The 18,478-nt window shown below is 41.2% G+C and overlaps 1 protein-coding gene across 2 annotated transcripts in view; it reads left to right on the top strand.

Annotated features, from left to right (window-relative positions):
* The first annotated feature begins 521 nt into the window (after positions 1-521).
* Positions 522-18,478, top strand: part of adcy6b (adenylate cyclase 6b) — an 84,867-nt gene continuing 66,910 nt past the window's right edge. The window contains exons 1-3 of one of the 2 annotated variants that reach the window (XM_017487383.3): positions 522-680; positions 4,629-4,841; positions 5,059-5,905. In XM_017487383.3, the coding sequence (XP_017342872.1) occupies positions 5,060-5,905 (846 nt within the window). In that variant the 5' untranslated portion in view covers positions 522-680; positions 4,629-4,841; position 5,059. The remainder of the gene's footprint in view (positions 681-4,628; positions 4,842-5,058; positions 5,906-18,478) is intronic. The other variant, XM_047160591.2, reaches the window with a different exon arrangement.

The raw sequence follows: 18,478 nt of genomic DNA, 5'->3' as shown, positions 1-18,478 counted from the left end.
CTATATGTATGCAAGTAGTGTTTCATATATACAGTGTGTGTGTACGCGCGCGCGCTTGTGTGTCTGTGCAAGCAGTCTTTCATATATATGCTCAAATATCGCGTGTGTGTGTGCTAAGCCTAGTTCACACTACTAGTTCACCCTATTTGCAAGTCGACAAAAACCCTTTGACCGGAGAAATCGGCGCTATGGATCGTTATGTGTGAATCACTCAACGACGCATCTCCGAGGCTCGTAGTATTTCATATACACATATGCATATGTAGCCTATATGTATGCAAGTAGTGTTTCATATATACAGTATGTGTGTGTTGAAGCAGGGTTTCATATGCAGGCTCAAGTACCGTGCGTGCGTGTGTATGCGTGCGCACGCATGCGCTCGCGCAAGTGTTTCACTGTATTTCGCCCTAAACGGCCTCCCAGAAAGACAAAAAAAAAGTCGCTAGCACGTCGGCCATAATGTAGTGCTCGCCGCCAGGTGGCGCGCGGGATTTGTGCCAAACTGCGCGAGCGCAGAGTTGACAGGACTTGCGCGGTGTACGACAGAGCGCGAGCGCCAGCGGCACACACTGTAACCGTAGGAGAAGAGCGTACACGGGGCACGAGCCGGACCGTGACCGGGTTATGGCATGAATCTGAGACGTGAAACGCGGTGAGCAGCTGAACCCATGCACGTCTTGGTGAGTGACAGTGTGTGTATGTGTGTGTGTGTGTGTGTGTCTTTATAGCTTACATTAACAGTGTACGTGTGCGTGCGTGCTTGTTTTGCGGTGCGGCGTTTCAGTGAGCAGCTACAGCAGCATTATCAGGGACAACACAGGCTGTTTCCTATTGCATTAACTGAATATTCACACACACACACACACACACACACACACACACACAGAGTCAAGCAGAAAGCACAGAAAACACGATGGCGCTTTAGTGTCACTCCGCTCCACATCTCTCGGTTCTACATGAAGCGTCAGCGCGCGCGCGATGGTTTTGTGAGCTGGAATCTGAAACAGCGCCATGAATTTTCCCTTTAAACGTGTCCTGTAGGCACATATCTAGTCTGCGTGGGTATTGTTTCTACACGACAACATCAAACAATGTCCGCTTTTAGTCTGCATTGTGTCGAATTTTAATAAAAAAAAAAAAAAAAAATCTAAAAGACCCCACGAGCCGAAGTCTGAGCCTCCGTCCTCTCCGCATACTAGCGTACTAAACAGTACGTGAAAATAGTGTACAGAGCACTGAACATGAACCTCCCTCCTACTGGTTAATAATGTAGTATGCATTTTAAGATGTACTCCAGGATTTCATTCTAGGCAGCTCAAAATACAACCCCAAACACATTTATTTATTTATTTATTTATTTCGGTGCTTTTTTTTTTTTTTTTTTTAAATCTCTTAAATAATAGCAAAAGTCATGTACATGCACAGACACACAACATGCATTCAAATATTTACAGGTGTCATGTTAAACATGATGATTTCAACAACAGGGATGTAATGTCAGATAAATGTTGCTTGGTGTTAATTAGGACAAACAGTACTTTCAGGAAGTGTACCATGATGTCATTTATCCTGATGTCTGTGATCATAGTCAGATTGTCCATGTTTTACACTGAGTAGAGTGTTCCCTATTGGTTTTTATTGGTTTCCACTATCCAGTGTCGTTCAGGGTAGTTCTCAAACTTTCTCCAGCTAGGGATCCCTTTGACTATAAAAGAACCCCATTAGTACGCATTTATATAATATATACACAATCCATCTTTTTAAATCATTTAAATGTGAAATATTTTGGCTGTTAATTAAAGCCATAGAGGCTTTTAATTTTTTTATTTCTGAACTTTACACTCACAGAACACATTAGTGATAAAATAGTCACTGACTATATATATATATGATTGATTGATTGATTGATTGAGGTTTGGATTGACCAGTCAAACAAACAGGCTAATAACTATGACTCAATCATTCAATAAATAATTAATTTCCAGCAGTGTCGGAACTGACAAAAGAAAATCCCACACCCAACGTGCGATTCTTTACGGACCCCTGGCTTGAGAATCACTGATGTAGTGTACTAACCTGGCTAACATTTTCGGGTTAGCAAAACATTTTTATAAACAACACGGTTCTATGAATATCTGGTTCCTGGAAATGTTTAGAGCTTCTTAATTTTTTTTGTCTTTAAAAATAAATAAATAAATATATATTTTTAATGTAAGTACTAAACTCTGCTGTCCTTGTCGCTGGGATGGTACCTTCAAGGGTACACATTTTGTATCTTTAGTATGTATTCTGTATCTAGGTGCATGTAGTATACCTTTAAAGATTGACTCTAAAACTGAATTGCCAGTGGTCCATCTGTGTACCGTTAATCACGTTTAAAGGTACCACATTTCCATGTGTAAGATAAGGGCATGTGAAGTACATGTGAAGGTGTTATGTGATCAGGATACAAAAAACTGGTAATTGTAATCCGTTACAGTTACGTCAAAAAACAAAGTAATCAGATTACAGATACATTTTTTGTAAAAAATGGGAATACCGTCAGGATTACAATTTTTTATATTTAAAACCAAAGAAATTAATCTTTTGACATAACACAATATAGACAGCTGCTTGATTATAGTTCTGGTTCTCTCTTGCCAGTCGTGACTCACATAAGCAACCTCCAGGTAGAAATTAACACAAATTGTTCTCTGAAATGCTTTTGTTAAAGTGACCATATGTCCTCTTTTTCAGACCTTAAAAAGCATCTAAGTTTCAATATCATGTGCTTATTGTCTAATAATGCATCATGCGTGCGCATGTTTGCATTGCTTTAACCCCTCTGTGTAATTCCCACCTTCTCACACAAAAATTAGTCGATTATACAAGGCTTGCAGCAACTATTGGCCAAATTCCTGCTTCTCAACCATTAGCCTACTCTCAGCGAACGCGTGAAGATGAAGCGCTGTTGTATACGATATCAAACAGTTGTTTGACAATAGCAGCAAATGACAACTGTCCTGAGTTGAAACAATGCCTATGGCCATATAAGGTTATTTTTAATTTCATGTTATCACATTGCTTCATATTACCTGGACATTCAAATGCGTAAATGATGGTAGAAGGTACACTCGTGGCATCTGATATTTTATTTTATTCCATGGACATTCAAAAGAATGGAGGGCAAAAATTTCAAACATGGGCAGAGTGAAATCAATTTTATGTATATATATTCATGTGATGCTAATAGTGTGTCTTTTTCAGTGTATTAAAGTCTGCATTCATAGTAACATTGTTTTGAACGCTATTAAGACTCCCCACCAAAAACAAACAACAACAAACAAACAAACAAACAAAAAAACCCAGTGTCCTCTTTTTGGAAAACCAGAATATGATCACTGTAGCGTTTGTGATGTAATGTTACCCGCATCAGGGACAGTGAAGCTTTTATTTATTCATTTATTTATTTTATTAAAACAAACCCAAACACTGAATTAAGCTTAAAATAAGCTCTAAATAAAAGTATTTTAGATTTATTTTGATCATATTGCTTTTCTCTTGACTTTATTTACATATGTGACCTTGAAGTCATCCAGAAATACATTTTAGATTCCATTACTTTCATATAGTGATACTTGGATTATGTTACTGATTACCTTTTTTTTGTTTATGAAGTAATTTGTAACTGTAACGGAATACATTTTTAAAGCAACCCTCCCAACCCTGGATAAGGCTACCACTTCAATGACAAAGAAAGGTACAGTTTAGTACTGCAGGGTGTCCCAAAATGTGTGTGTGTGTGTATGTATATATATAAACATTTTTTCAGTATGTTCTCTGAAAAAAAGTGTATATATATATATATATATATATATATATATATATATATATATATATATATATATACACACACATTATAGCAGTATAGACCTGACCCATAGTTTGACTAATCTTTTCTTTAATGTTTACAAAGACAAAGAATATTAAGTTTTTACAAAATCCATCAAATCAATGACATAAAATCAGTACCATTTAATTTGTAATTATTAAAAATGTAAAAAAACAAAACAAAAACATCATACCAACGATATCTCAGTAAATTGTATCGCATAATCATTTATGACGATATAGATATTATATCGATATATCGCCCAACCCTAGTCTATGTCTACGCTGTACACGAACTTGTCTAGCTACGAACGTCTTGTGAGTTTGAAAAACATCGTGAAGCTAACCTGTTTTACGTCACGTCTTCACAACGTTGTAGGAATGTTATTTCGGCAACATTACATCCAGACCTTTTTAGAACGTATCAGATCCATTACAAAATGTTCTGATGACATTCTCTGTTAGCTGACATGTCTCCAACAAACAAACATTTACTGTTCCTCTACGTGATATTTGATATTTTGGACGTTTTAGGGAAAATCTTTAAGAGATAAAACAGCTGTGAGTGATCTGGGGTGTTTTGCTGATAGTGTAATTTGTTGGTGGGAACGGGAACTCCATGAGAACACCCCCCCCAGCCTTGTATTTGACAGCGACTTGCCATGTTTACTCATAACACATATCTTGTAAAGCACTCTTTGCTCGCATCTAATATTATACTCTGTCCTGTCTCTGTTATCTTTCTATCAAACAAACAGACTCAGGCAGCTCAGAGATGCGGAGCCATCGGTGTTCGGCTCACTCGTGTTATTTGCGTTATTTGACTGTTTGCTTAACTGGGTGTCCTGGATCTCTCAGTCACACCCTGTGTGTGTTCAGACCAAGCTGCTACCATCAGCTCTGTACACAGGGTTAAATGCTGGACCTGGCTGAGGAAAGCAGCACTGCAAAACCACCGGGAAGCCAAGCAGGTAATGTGACCTCTTTAATCTTTAAGAGTTTAGTTTCCTGGTTTATTTGACATGCGTGAGAAAATGTCAGTGAACTGCCTGGGTCTTTCTTTTCATTGTCACACATCTGAGCCAGTTGAATTCAATGTAATTCATGGTAGAGAATTACAGATTGAATGGCACTGCAGTGTTTTGACACATGCTCATGACCTTTCACCCTCTGTTTCATTTCATTCAGGATGTCTTGGGTCAGTGGCTTTTTAGTCACCCGTGCAGATGAGCACAAGACGGCATGGGGCGAGCGGAATGGCCGTAAGCGGTGGCGTAAGAGGGACTGGCGCCGGCGCTACATGAGCTGCCTGGCTGACCCTGAAGCCGCCGAAGCGCCGCCCCACGCAGGAGCCGGTGCCGGTGCAAGCACCTTCAGCACACGCTGTGTCTGGCAAGAGGACCACTATGGGAAGAAAGGAGATCTAGCCATTGAGGATGGTGAATCCAAGAGGATGAAGGAGGACGAGGAGGAGGAGAAGGAAGAGGACAGGGAAGTGGGAACGGCCGTTTTAGGGTGCCTGTGGCAGCTTGCGAACGTTTTCCAGTCCAAGCAATTCGAGTCAGCCAAACTGGAGCGCCTCTACCAACGCTATTTCTTCCGGTTGAACCAGAGCTCTCTGACCATGCTCATGGGTGTGCTCGTGCTCGTGTGTGGCCTCATGCTGACATTTCACTGTGTGCTCAGGACTCAGGATGTAAATGTCGCCTATGTGTCAGTACTTTCTGTAGCAATGGCACTCTTCCTGGCCATGATGGTGGTGTGTAACCGCACCGGCTTCCACCAGGACTGCATGTGGGTAGTGAGCTACCTAGTGGTGGTGGTCCTGGTGGTCGTTCAGTCGTTCGGCGTCTTCATGGTGGAACCACGCAGTGCCTCCGAGGGCGTCTGGACTTCCGTGTTCTTCGTCTATATCACCTACACGCTGCTGCCCGTGCGCATGACAGCGGCGGTGCTGTGTGGAGTGGCGCTCTCCTCCATCCACCTGATCACAGCCTGGCAAATCAACCAGGAGGACAACTTCCTCTGGAAACAGGTAAGTGCTAATGATCTTCATGCATTTTTGTTATGCAAGCATAACATATGGCATTACAGCAGCATATTGCTAATTGGGGTGGGCGAGAAGCAATTTTTTTCCCGCCCTCGCTCACTATTTTTCCTAGAAATAGCGGTGTAGGTGGAGAGAAGCAACAGTTTTTGTGACATTGAAAATCCACCAGCTTTTCAGCCAAGGTCTCGTTTTTTTTTACCTCCTGGCTTTGTGAATGTACACTGATTACTATACAGCAGTTCAGTATAAACAGGCTGCTACACCCAAGTACTGACTGACTAAATGATTTTACCTATAAACAAATTAAAGGCCATTAAGTGGACAAAGATATACTGTTTAGATAATTGTACTATAATAACAGAAGCATCAATAGTCTGTCTAACAAAACTAGTAAATACAAAGTAAATACCATTTCCACCAAATTTATTGCCATTATACACACTGGGAATTAGCCAATATAAACAGATGCTCACATTTGAGAGAGAAAACCCACTCGTAGGTTCCGTCAGCCAGATGGTTATTTTTACTGCTGAATATAGTAAACGTGAACTCTGTGTGAAGTCTAACTGTAGACGGTAGAGTCTCAGCCTCAGTGATTTCACAGTGACTTTATGCTCTGCTATGACAAAACGCAACTCCGTTTCTGCTAGTAAGAAGAATCATAAACTGTATCGTCACAGAACTTTATTTTACATCTGAATCATCAAACGCCTTCATCCTTTTATTTCTCCAACACAAAGTGAAAGTAATATCCAGTCTGCCATGGTTGCAAAAAAAAGTGAAAAGTGAAAGGTGAAATATAGTATAGGTGAAAAAGTTTGATTTCATGCCCAGCTAGCTTCCAGCTTCCCAGTCGTCCACCTTAACATTTCAATATTTACAAATCGAAATTGACGCTTCGTAGTTTTGCATCGCAGAACGAGAGTTTTGTTATTTGTCGAAACCAGCATGTGGTTCCACCATTCGACGTTCCATGTGGAAGTCAACAGTACAGACTAAATGCTTTCAAGCATTTTGACATGTCATACGTTTCATTGGTCAATTTCTCCACCAATCAGAATACAGTTCTTTCAGCATAACTTTGTGTACAGTGGTGTACAAAGTGCATGGGTCAGATTTCAAGAAGATTCAAGAGATTCGGATTCGTAATGTTTATTGTGAGCTTTCAAGAAAATGTATAATCTTATTATTTTTATTTTATACATACGCTACTCTTGGCTAGCTTTCCAAAATAAAAAAAAGACTACAAAGAAGATTTATCTTATCGTCTTTTCATATTTAAGTATCTAACATATCGATCTAACAAAAAAGCAATCTCTATGCAGGCCATGCAGGATTGCGCCGAGATTTTCCTGTGATTGTTGCAGCCAGACATGCTTGGTTTTGCTGCAGCTTTTTAAAAAAAAAAAAAAAAAAAAAAATTTGCGAAATTGAATTGGCGAAATGGCAGTTGCAGGAAGTTGTTTAGCACGGTCTTTCACAGTGATGTTCGTTGGTAAATGAGGCTCTTTAGCTGTAGTCATGCTTTGGCTGAATGTGCGTCGCGATGGCTTCACGTGACGTCTGCAGAAAATCTGTGGAAATTTAGAAAAATCACAAGCTCCTCTGAATATCGCGGCGTTTGCTCGAGTTTGCGGAGTTTTGTTGTAATTTCTCCGATTGCAAAATGGCTAAATTCTGGAGGGACTGTATAATAGTAGGCTGGGTAACTAGGCGCCTATTGCTACTGACGAGCAGAATTTGAAATGACCTGCATATGATTCGACACAAAATTCGCAGAACACATAGTTTACCAGCCCACATATTTGCATAATATTACTCTATATGACACAATTAAATTGTAGTTTAACTAAGACATGACATATGATATACATATATATGGTTTGGGAAAACAGTTTGAACAGAACAGAACAGAAAATCAAAACAAACTCCATAATATTCGGGCGCGCGTGCGAGTTTTAAAAAAGTACCGCAGATTTCCCACAAATTTGGGCCAAGACGTGTCATGTGACGTCATCACATCACGACACGCATTCAATAAACAATAAACCGAACCCTGATTAATATTTTCCCAGAACTTTGTTCTGTTTATATAAGTATGTTCTCTAACAACCTCTGGGGTCTTCCAGGAAGAAGAACTCTATTGATTTTATCTCTGACCTCAACATTACGGGCGATTTAGTGTAGATTTATGACATTTACTCCCAATTAATCCCATGTCAAGTTCAGATTGTAGCAGAACGGAAATGTGGAAAAGTTCCAGGTGGGGTGAATAGTTATACGGTATGTACACACAGTGTATGTACTGACATTATACAGTATGTTGTCTTTTCCCTTAGTCTGTTAGTCAGTCCTTCCAGGATTCCAGGATCGCAGAAATGAACGCAAAATCAAGCAAACTCCGCAGTATCGAAGCAGCACCTAAACACACGTATTCATTCATTTGAACTGCACTTGAATCTCTTTTTACAAATACTCTTTACTCTTTAATATATCTACCACACACACACACACACACACACACACACTCACCCTTATGCCACAGTCTTATGCAATATTTTTGTATCTGTGTTAAATTACAGTATTAGTAATAGGGTGGATATTGTTATTTTGTTTTATATTGTCCAGGACATTTTTTAAAATCCCAGTCACACAATGCCGCAACCACAAATAAGTTAGTATAAGATCCCATATTTATGGGATTAGAGGCCATTTGTCACTTAAATACTTATAGTAAGTAGTTTAGTAATGATTATGCTGCAGGAATGCCAATTTGATATTTTGTCCGTATATGAAAATCAGATGAAGCACTTCACATGTATTAGATTTTTAAGGGCTAAAATTAGTTGAGAATAGTCTGACAGCATGTTTACCAGTTGGACGTTGTCACTGTGTCACTCCGAGATTAAACAAAGCGCCTTAGCAAAACTGCTGGTGGGAAAAAAAAGTGCATATTTTACATGGCTTAAATAATCAGAGTTATGATCGGGTTTTCTCATAGCTTGACATATCAATACAAAACCTTGTGATAAATCATCCGTATGGTGGCTTGGGCCATGTAATACACACACACACACACACACACACACACACACACATACACACACAGGTAAGTGATAGAGTCCAGAAATCCTGAATAGGTGCTTTTTTTTTCTTTCCCCAAAGTCCCATAAGGGCCAATTAACTCAGAGGTCTTGCATGCACATCAAAAATGAGAACAGCCCACTTTGATCTTATTCTCTTTACATTTTTTTATTTTTTTTTTTGGTTCTCCATCTAGCAGACTGAGTACCGCGAGCGCTGGGGCTGCTGATTTATTAATCATGAATTTACTAAGCTTGTGCTGCTGCGAGTGTTTCTTTTTCCCCTCTGGAAAGCTGAGCTGTGAGCTCTCTGCTTATTACCCAGTGTGATAGAAATGGATCAGGGGATTGGCTGCTGATCGACTGTCCCTGTGTCCCACAGCATGTCCTGCCACAGTTTCAGCATAGACATTTGGGATCAAGTTCCAACCCTCAAGGCGATCAATGCAGGGAGTAAAGTCCACTGTTCAGGGCGATGTTGTGCTCATGGTGGCGTTTGGGTTGGGGAAGGGGGGCCTCGATATGATACAGGATCCGTGACACACAATGCAGGAAGCAATGCAGATCAGCAGGAAGTCTGAGAGGACTGATTGGAAGACTGTTTCATTTAATAACAATAATAATAATAATAATAATAATAATAATAATAATAATAATAATTTTGTACACCTGTCTTGCACCTCCAGGGTTGCGGGTTCGATTGTGCCCTGCGACCCTGTATAAGATAAGCAGTACAGAAAATGGATGGATGAATTATAGAAAGAAAAAAATGATAAAATAAAAACAAAACAAAGCAAACAAAAAAAAATCTGAGTGGAATGCAATTTTGGATACACGCATTTCCACAGCATTTTTGAAACTGCTATCTTTGTCAATAGCTTTCCAGGTAGAGAATTCCAAACGTTTTCCAGTACTCTTCACTGCTGCATTCGACTAAAGCTTGTAACGTAGAATTTCCAAACTCCACCTAGGAAAACCAAAAGAAAACACACCCTCGATTTCTTACTTGGAAATTCGGAAAGGTGTCCTCAACCCGGAGGTCAGCACATGGCTTCATATCAACATGGCTGCTTACACTGTCAACAAAGTACCACTCCTCGACTTTTAAATGAGAGTGTAGTAGTATTTGCTTTAATTAGCATACAGACACACAAGTTCTATAAATCTATAACATTGATTCTGCAGATTTGTGAGAAGGTGACCACTCTGGCTAGCTTATGAGCGTTTGGTACTCAGACAGAGCAATGCTTTAACCGTGCTGAAAACGGGTTTTTCTTATTTCCTCGCTCAACTGTGCAGAGGTTAAAAAATGACGTAGCTCCGAGCTCGGAGTTAAGTAGAACGCAGTAATAAGAACTAAAAGCTGACTCTGCCCCCTTTAGCTAAATAACCCGGGTGTCAGAAAATGTCACCTAGCATGTCTAAAATGTTAGGCCTTTGTGAGGCACAAAGGGGCAAGGCCATGCAGTCATTTAAAAAGTAGTAAATACATTTTTACAGTCAATTCTCGAAGACACAGAAAGCCAGTGAAGGGCTTTAAACACGTGTATGATGTGATTCTGTCTCCTGATTCTGACAGCAGCATTCTGAATCCATTATTGATTTAATTATTTGGAAATGAATTATTAACATACATTTTAATATGTCAGGAGTTTTTATCGTATCTTCAGTACGGGCTCAAACTATGGCACATATCATACATTTAATGCTAGTTACATTTGTAACAGAGGTCCACTGAACTGCAGATAACCCGCTTGCCACTACGTGCATGTGCGCATGCATGCGGATATTAAGGCTCAACGATGAATCGATTTTGAATCGAAATCGCAGTTTCTAAAAGTGCGGTTCACACAGGAAACCGCATTCGGTGCGATTCACCCAGTAAGTGCGCACCCCTTAAATACCAAAACACGAAAGTAGACTGGCAACGTAAAGTCTAGCTTGACTCTACAAACGTGATACGTAGCCTAGCCGACCTACGAGAGGACGCGTTGCTGCCGTCACTTGAAGGAAGCGAGCGGTAAAGATGGCGGAGGCTAGCAATAGCGAGCCTGGGCCGAGAAGCGAATTCGAATCTGACGAAACAAGTAAATCCGACCTTACAGTCAAACGAAATTGCACATGGAAATGCCTTAAGGCGATTTGCAAAACGTGTCGAAAAACAGTGCAAACCTCTCGGAGGTTAGACCGGCATCTCAGACGGGACCACACGTCGCAGCATGATGACAGTTTAGCTATTTATTTTGAAGTGCAATCAGTGTTAAAAAGAAAAATACAAGACAAAAAACATCGGTTGTTGAATGGAAATTGCAGTGCTGGCAAAAATAAATAAAATCGCATTTAGGTATCAATCGGGTATCGGCAAAGCCACTTAGTGATATACGATGCAGTATTTGCAATAAATACCACTGCCATACAGCAATCATTTCCGAGAACCTTCACATCCAATGAGTGCCTGATACAAATCTTAACACGTGAACTTTTCCACATTTTGTAGTGTCACAACCTGGAAATGCAATAGATTTAATTGGGATTGTATATCCTGACACAAAATAGCCCATAATTATATTTCTCCCTGACTAATTGACTCTTTACTGACATTTGGTGGAGTCGTGGGTTGTGCCATATTCTTTCCGTTTTTAATAATGCTTTGTTTTCAAAGAATGTTTAAAAAAAAAAAAACCCAACCAAACCCTGATGTTCTCTAACAACCTCTGGGGTCTTATAGGAAGAGGAACTATACTGATTTTTCCTCTGACCTCAACATTATGGGCATTTTTGTGTAGATTTGAGGATGAGGGTATAACACTAAAATGAAAATGTGGAAAAGTTCTGGGGTGAATACTTATGTTGTGTATAGAGACAGTGTATGTCCTGACATTAAAGGAAAAGACAACATAGTGTATAGTGTGTTAGTAAGGTGGCACGCCACCGTAAGCCACCAGAACAGCTTTAATATGTCTTGGTATAGATTCTACAGGATGATCATCATTCTTCGAACAAAACCTCTCTCCTGGCACTCGCTAACCTTCAAATTTTGTCAGGTCACATCAATTAATGTTGATGGCAGTGACAGGAAAAAATGATTAGACACATTGTTCAGCATTAAAGGGGAACGATGGCTTGGTGGTATGTATGTTTACCTCGCAACTTCAAGCCCCAAATCCCACCTCCGCACCGTGTGCGCGGAGTTTACATGCTCTCCTTCTGCTTCGGGGGTTTCCTCTGGGTACTCCGGTTTTCCTCCCCTAGTCCGAAGACATGCATTGTAGGCGGATTTCCCACATTGTCTGTAGTGTGTGAATGTGTGTGCGATTGTACGATTCTGCGATGGGTTGTGATGTCGTCCATGGTGTCCCCTACCTTGTTCCCCAAGACTCCAAGCGGAATACGGAAAATTACTGGACGGATCGATGTTCAGCATTCCATGTGTGCGCCATCTCGAGATGATGAATAAACGTATGCAAAAATGGTGGCGAATACTGGGGGAATATTTAGCAGGGCCCATCCCTGCTTGGAAAGGTTCCCCCGAGATCTAAAGTGATAAACATTTTAACGAATTGTAGAAGAGAGTAAGAAGCTTGGCCGAGGCGTTTAATCTCTGTCCATTTTTACGTGCTGTCTACACTATGAACAATAACCTCGCTCATACGTTTCACTATGGGAAAGCATTTGCTGTCTTTAATCTTTTGTCATCTGCACATCTGTGCTTAACTATTTATCCTCTCACACACATACACACAAGCATATATCATCACTGCTGCCTCAGGAGATGGTCCGGCCTAATCAGTTCAGTGTGACGCCGCTCTCGCCTCCATGAAAAATGCAGGCAGCATTTGAACCATTTTCACGCGCGTGTGTGTCTCAGTTCAGTGTGATCTTTGCACGTTAGCACGGCATCCCGCTGTAATCGGACTGGTGTCACGAAAAATGAAAGCACTGTGTTAGCTAAAGAAAAGCCATTCAGGCTTTGGTTCTTTCTCTGTGAATATGAGGCCTGTTCACTCAGTGTGGGATGGTGTGTGTGTGCGCGCACGTCTGCGTGCACGGGGGACATGCGTCTCCCAGGCGTCACGCAGCGACACAGGCTAAGCCGAGGAAGTGCGCTTATCTGCTGAGAGCACATCAAGAGCATCTGTCTCTTTGTCTTGCACTGGAGGGTACAAGCAGTTCAGCGGCGACGTCCACAGAGACAATAGCAGCCTTTGTGAGGACATGCCGGGGTGAATGTGATGGAATGTGTTGCGGCGACCCTGTGAAACAGTGCTGGAATGAAAAAATGGGGACAGTGCATCTGACTTGCATGCCTGGAAGAAAAAAAAAAAGAGCCTCTATTACTGGCCCGAATTCTCCCACTGCATTTTTCTTTTCCGCTTTGCTCGCCGTAACGAGTCTGTTGTACACTACACAGCAAGCGAGGTGGTGCCGAGTTTAATTTTACTGACAGGTGTGCTTCGTAGCCATATGTGGATTTTATTTGGATTCCTCTTGAACAGTACCTTGTATGGACTAAGAAAGTGCACGGATGGCCTCTTTCTGCTGTGTGTGTGTGTGTGAGTGTGTAGTTAGAGACAAATGAAATTTTTCCCATATAGACCTCCTCTTAAAGTGACACGTGGATGTTTATTGTTTTAACCCCTCAAACCTTTACTCAATATAAAGTTTTTTGTTTTTTTTCTGTAAGCGCTGTGTATAATTTGGTAACCAGAATGAAAACCAGTAGAAACTGTTTGCAGTTATGAGAGTGAGAACGACAGGGTCGGGGAGATAAATGGGTCACTGGTGTAAATTATGCTAACTTATGAACATTTTCGAAAAGCACTCAATATCAGTTGCCCTTGGCGACCAGGCAATCGGAAACCACTAATGTATGCTCCGGTTGAATCATTCATCCTTTTTTATTTTTTTTATTTTTTTTATTAAAACGGTAAAAACAACTAACTGGATCCTGGTTGCTACTATGGTATAGCAGGTAGTGTTGTTGCTTCACAGCTCCAGTATCCAGGGTTCAATCCCGAGCACCAATTACTGTCTGTTCTGAGTTTCACTGAATGTTCTTCGTAAATCTATGAGGGTTTCTTCATGGTACGCTAGTTTCCTCAAACTCTCAAAAACATGCTGATGGACTGGCTGCTCTAAATTCCCCATAGATGTGACAGATCATGTGAGTATAAGTGTGCGTGTGCTTCCTTATGATAGACTGGCGTCCTGTCTCGGATATATTCCTGTCTTGCACCCAGTGTTCCTGGGATAGGCTCCAGATAAACTACAAACCCTGACCAGGATAAAGTGTTAAAACGAAAAGAAAAAGGAAGATTGCTTAAGCGGTGTTTTAAACATCGTGACCTCGTATTTGCGGTCTAATATCCAGTTCCCAATGTGGTTGCAAATGCTGTCAACATTAAGAAATTAGCATCAAGCTCTGTGCTCTAACACAATCTCATGCACAGTCAGTTTCCGCAGCTTTTCACCGTTAAGCTGTCTAATTTATCGTGACGGCTTGTAGTCATGTGTGGTTAATGTGTACTGTAAAGCAAACCTGCACCACCATTTTGTGTGTATATAGTGTTCTGCATTTTTTTTTTCTATACCTGTGGGGGGGTGTTTTTTCACACTGATCTGATTATACACAGCCTTTGAATACTCGAATCCGATTGGTCAGATGTTGATTCAATTCTATTTCTATAACAGCAGCTCTGTCAGTAATAACGGCTGTAATTCAAATCACAGGTTTATATTAGTGTGCTCATTTGAATACATTATTGTTTCCATAGTAACAGTGGGGAGCATGGTGGTTTAGCGGTTAGCACGTTTGCGTCGTACCTCCGGAGTCGCAGGTTCGAAGCCCACCTCCGCCCTCTGTCCTGCGTGTTCTGTCCGTGCTTCGGGGGTTTCCTCAGGGTAATCCGGTTTCCTCCCTCAGTCCAACGACATGTGTTGTAGGCTGATTTCGCGTCTCTAAAGTGTCCATAGTGTGTGCGATTGTGCCCTGCGATGGGTTGGAACCATGCCCAGGGTGTGCCCCGAGTTCCCTGGGATAGGCTCGAGGCTCCCCCATGAGCCTGTGTAGCATAAGTAGTATGGAGGGTGAGCTTTCTGTAAGGAGACATGTTTTGAATATGTATGGAAGGAGAGCGTTCTTATCTGCTATAATGTGAGTAATAACAGGTACTAATTTGTTTCATGGATATTCCCCAACAATTTAATGTAACTATAAATAGATTAATAAGCTGTCATTCTTTGATAAATAAATGAAAATGTTAGTGTTGGCAAATTGCTGGGGTATGAATTTCCCAATAAAACAGATGTGTTTTATTCCTTCCTTGTTGGACTCCTTGCACTTTATGTTCAGTCTTGGCAGCACAATGTTTTGTTGAAATCTATACCTGTGTATTATGGCAGTATTTGGATTTGAAAAAAAAACCTGCAGTAAAAGAATACCACATGGTAGCCACTGAGAACAAGCTTTTATGACGTGTCATGATTCGAAGTGCTGATTTCTTTCCCTTTTTTTTTTGCGTTTTGGTCTGATGTCACTAAATATCACGTTGATCACTACACCAAACGTAACCGGATATGTGTTTCCTTGTTCTTGCAGTAAATTTAGCCAACATTGTTCTGGAATTCTACAGGGTCTCGCATCACAATATTTAACAGATGTGATGCCAGAGTTTGCCGCAAGGGAGTGAAACAATACCTTACACAATGCAGAATTAAAATCGAGCTGCAATCCTGTAAAGAACCCAAGTGGAAATGTCTAATAGCAGTTTTTCTTTCATTTTTGTGCTAACCTGATACAGGGAACGTGCTTTTGCTGTACCACCGAATTCATTATTTTTGCCCCCTCTCCTTGGCAAGCTGCATTTCTGTTTTACGACGGCGAGCTGATTGGTTGTTGACAGCGCTTGTTTGGAAAATCCATTGCAATTTGTAGCGAAACAAACAATGTCAGATACATTTTAGAGTTCTAACTAGGTTTGAAGTGATTGTGGCTGTCGGTAGGACTGAAACGGAGAAGCAGACGTTATCGCTGTCCGTTTGTCTGCCCTGCAATAAAGCATCTCATGGGAGAATAAAAGGTCAAGATTCGATTCGGCGATTCCGGGATATACCAAATGGAGTGTTTGTGAAGCGCATATTGTACCCAGCATTTGTAGAAACAAATGTTTGGCCTCGAGCCCGCTATAAAATGCGAACTGTGCCTTGATGATGAAAGCTGGACGTTGCCTTGCAGCCTGAAACGGTTTCAGCTTCAACTCTGGGCCAGATCGTGTCTTCACTGTTGTGCAGGATAAAAGTTTCCTTAAGTTGTTGGAAAAACGAACACATCATGACTCCAAAGCATACCAAAAGACATATTCCATCCTCCGTCATACATGACATGGCATTTGTTCCATCTGGGTTTTTCCAAACCTGAGCTAAGCATTCATGTTCTTCTCAGTCAGGGGTGCTGTGCTGCTGTCGGGATGCCAGTTTTGCTCATTATCTTCCTGTTGATGGAGGTTTGGGCTGAGAATACAGGGACCTGTACTGCCCTAAAGGGTGGCATCAGGGTTTTTGTTTCATTACAGATGAGAGATTTTGCCCAGACACCACCTTTTTGGAACACTGTTGTCTCAAAATGTCTCCATCTGGACAACAGGGCTTTAATTGTGGTTTGGTGAAACTCCAGACTATGGAAATGTCACGTTAGTCATTTCCAGGATGAGGGATTCACTGACTTACAGAAAAGTCTTTGAATGCGAACAATCATGTTTTGTACCTCTGAAAATTGGACCACTGATTTCATCCTGTTGCAAAAGGCCGAAATTAGTCAAAATTGTACTGTCCAATTGAGGCCTGACTGTATATATTAACATCCAGTAAACATTTAGATTTATTCAATTACCAGATGTTTTAGAATAAAGGGATTTGCTCAAGGGGCAAATCCCTGTTTGAATCTCTGGTAGTCCTGGGATTTGAACTCACAAACTTCTGATTTCCTGCTTAGAACCAGGACACAATATTAATACAGGATTCATTATTATTAATTATAGTTAGATTTAACTTTGTGGAACATCTGAGAGACAAGTTAGTTCCCGTTCTCACCTACAATTATAGCTGCAATAAACAGTCATTTCCTCACCAGCCTCTCTCTCTCTCTCTCTCTCTCTCTCTCTCTCTCTCTCTCACTCCCTCCCTCTCTCTCTCCCTCTCTCTCTCTCTCTCTCTCTCTCTCTGTCTCTCTCCCTCCCTCTCTCTCGCTCCCTCTCTCCCTCCCTCCCTCTCTCTCTCTCTCTCTCTCTCTCTCTGTCTCCCTCCCTCCCTCCCTCTCTCTCTCTGTCTCTCTGCCTCCCTCTCTCTCCCTCCCTCCCTCCCCCTCTCTCATCTCTCTCCCTCCCTTCCCCTCTCTCTCCTATCTTCCCTGCCCCCCCCCAAAAAAAATCTCAACAATAGAAAATAGCAAAAAAATAATCAACGATGGGGGTGTGTGATGCGATCCGACACAATTACTTAAATGTCCTGGAGTGTTTTGTTCCTCCACAGCAAATTCGCCAACAGATTTTAAGCAAATTAGCTGATGTCTAACAAATTAGCTAAATTTGCTTAGCTCACCTACCTTGCAGTTGATTACGTTTGTTTGTACCACAGAGCTGTATTAGCTGATAGATTTGTTTTTGTTTTTTTTATATAACAACATAGCTCAGGCAGATTTATATTAAAGTGTTTGTTCTTATGCATTATTGTTTCTATAGTAACCACTCATTCACAGGGGCTTGTATGGAGGACCCTTCACATAATCTAAGGCTGCTTGATGACCAGAGTCATATCACCCTGCAGCTCTCGCCTGCTTTCCCACTGAGCCTGGCCGGTACCTGGATGGGAGACCTCCTGGGGAAAACTAAGGTTGCTGCTGAAAGTGGTATTAGTGAGGCCAGCAGGTGGTGTTCACCATGTGGTCTGTGTGGGGCCTAAATCAGAAAATATGCTTCACTTTTTACGCGTATGCTAGGAATGCGCACGTCGCCTGACTTTTCTACGACTATGCGTATACGTTATCATAAACATAAAAAGACAAAGTATACCAGAGGCTTACAGCCCCAGTATAGTGACGGGGACACGATACTGTACAAACAGCACTGTCTTTCGGTTGAGATGTTAAACCGAGATCCTGACTTTCTTTAAAAATCCCAACACTTCTTGTAAAGAGTAGAGGCCCTGGCGAAATTCCCCCATTGGCCCCCTAATAATCCCTGAATTGGCTACATCACTTTACATCCTGGTAGATGGTACACACTGTGGGTGGTTGAGGGCCCTATCCAACCCCATACCCCCCTCCCCCCAAAAAAATGTTTTGAGTGCCTTGAAAAGCGCTATATAAATGTAAGGACTTATTATTATTATTATTATTATTATTATTATTATTATTACTAGACCTCATTGTTATTTGTAAAGAAAATCAAATGTGCACCCAACTTGGTTGCAAAAAATCTGA

Source organism: Ictalurus punctatus, chromosome 15 (genome assembly GCF_001660625.3).
Source record: "Ictalurus punctatus breed USDA103 chromosome 15, Coco_2.0, whole genome shotgun sequence".
Lineage (NCBI taxonomy): Eukaryota > Metazoa > Chordata > Actinopteri > Siluriformes > Ictaluridae > Ictalurus > Ictalurus punctatus.
The sequence above is the reverse complement of the archived record's forward strand: the minus strand, read 5'-3'. Positions and strand labels throughout refer to the sequence as shown.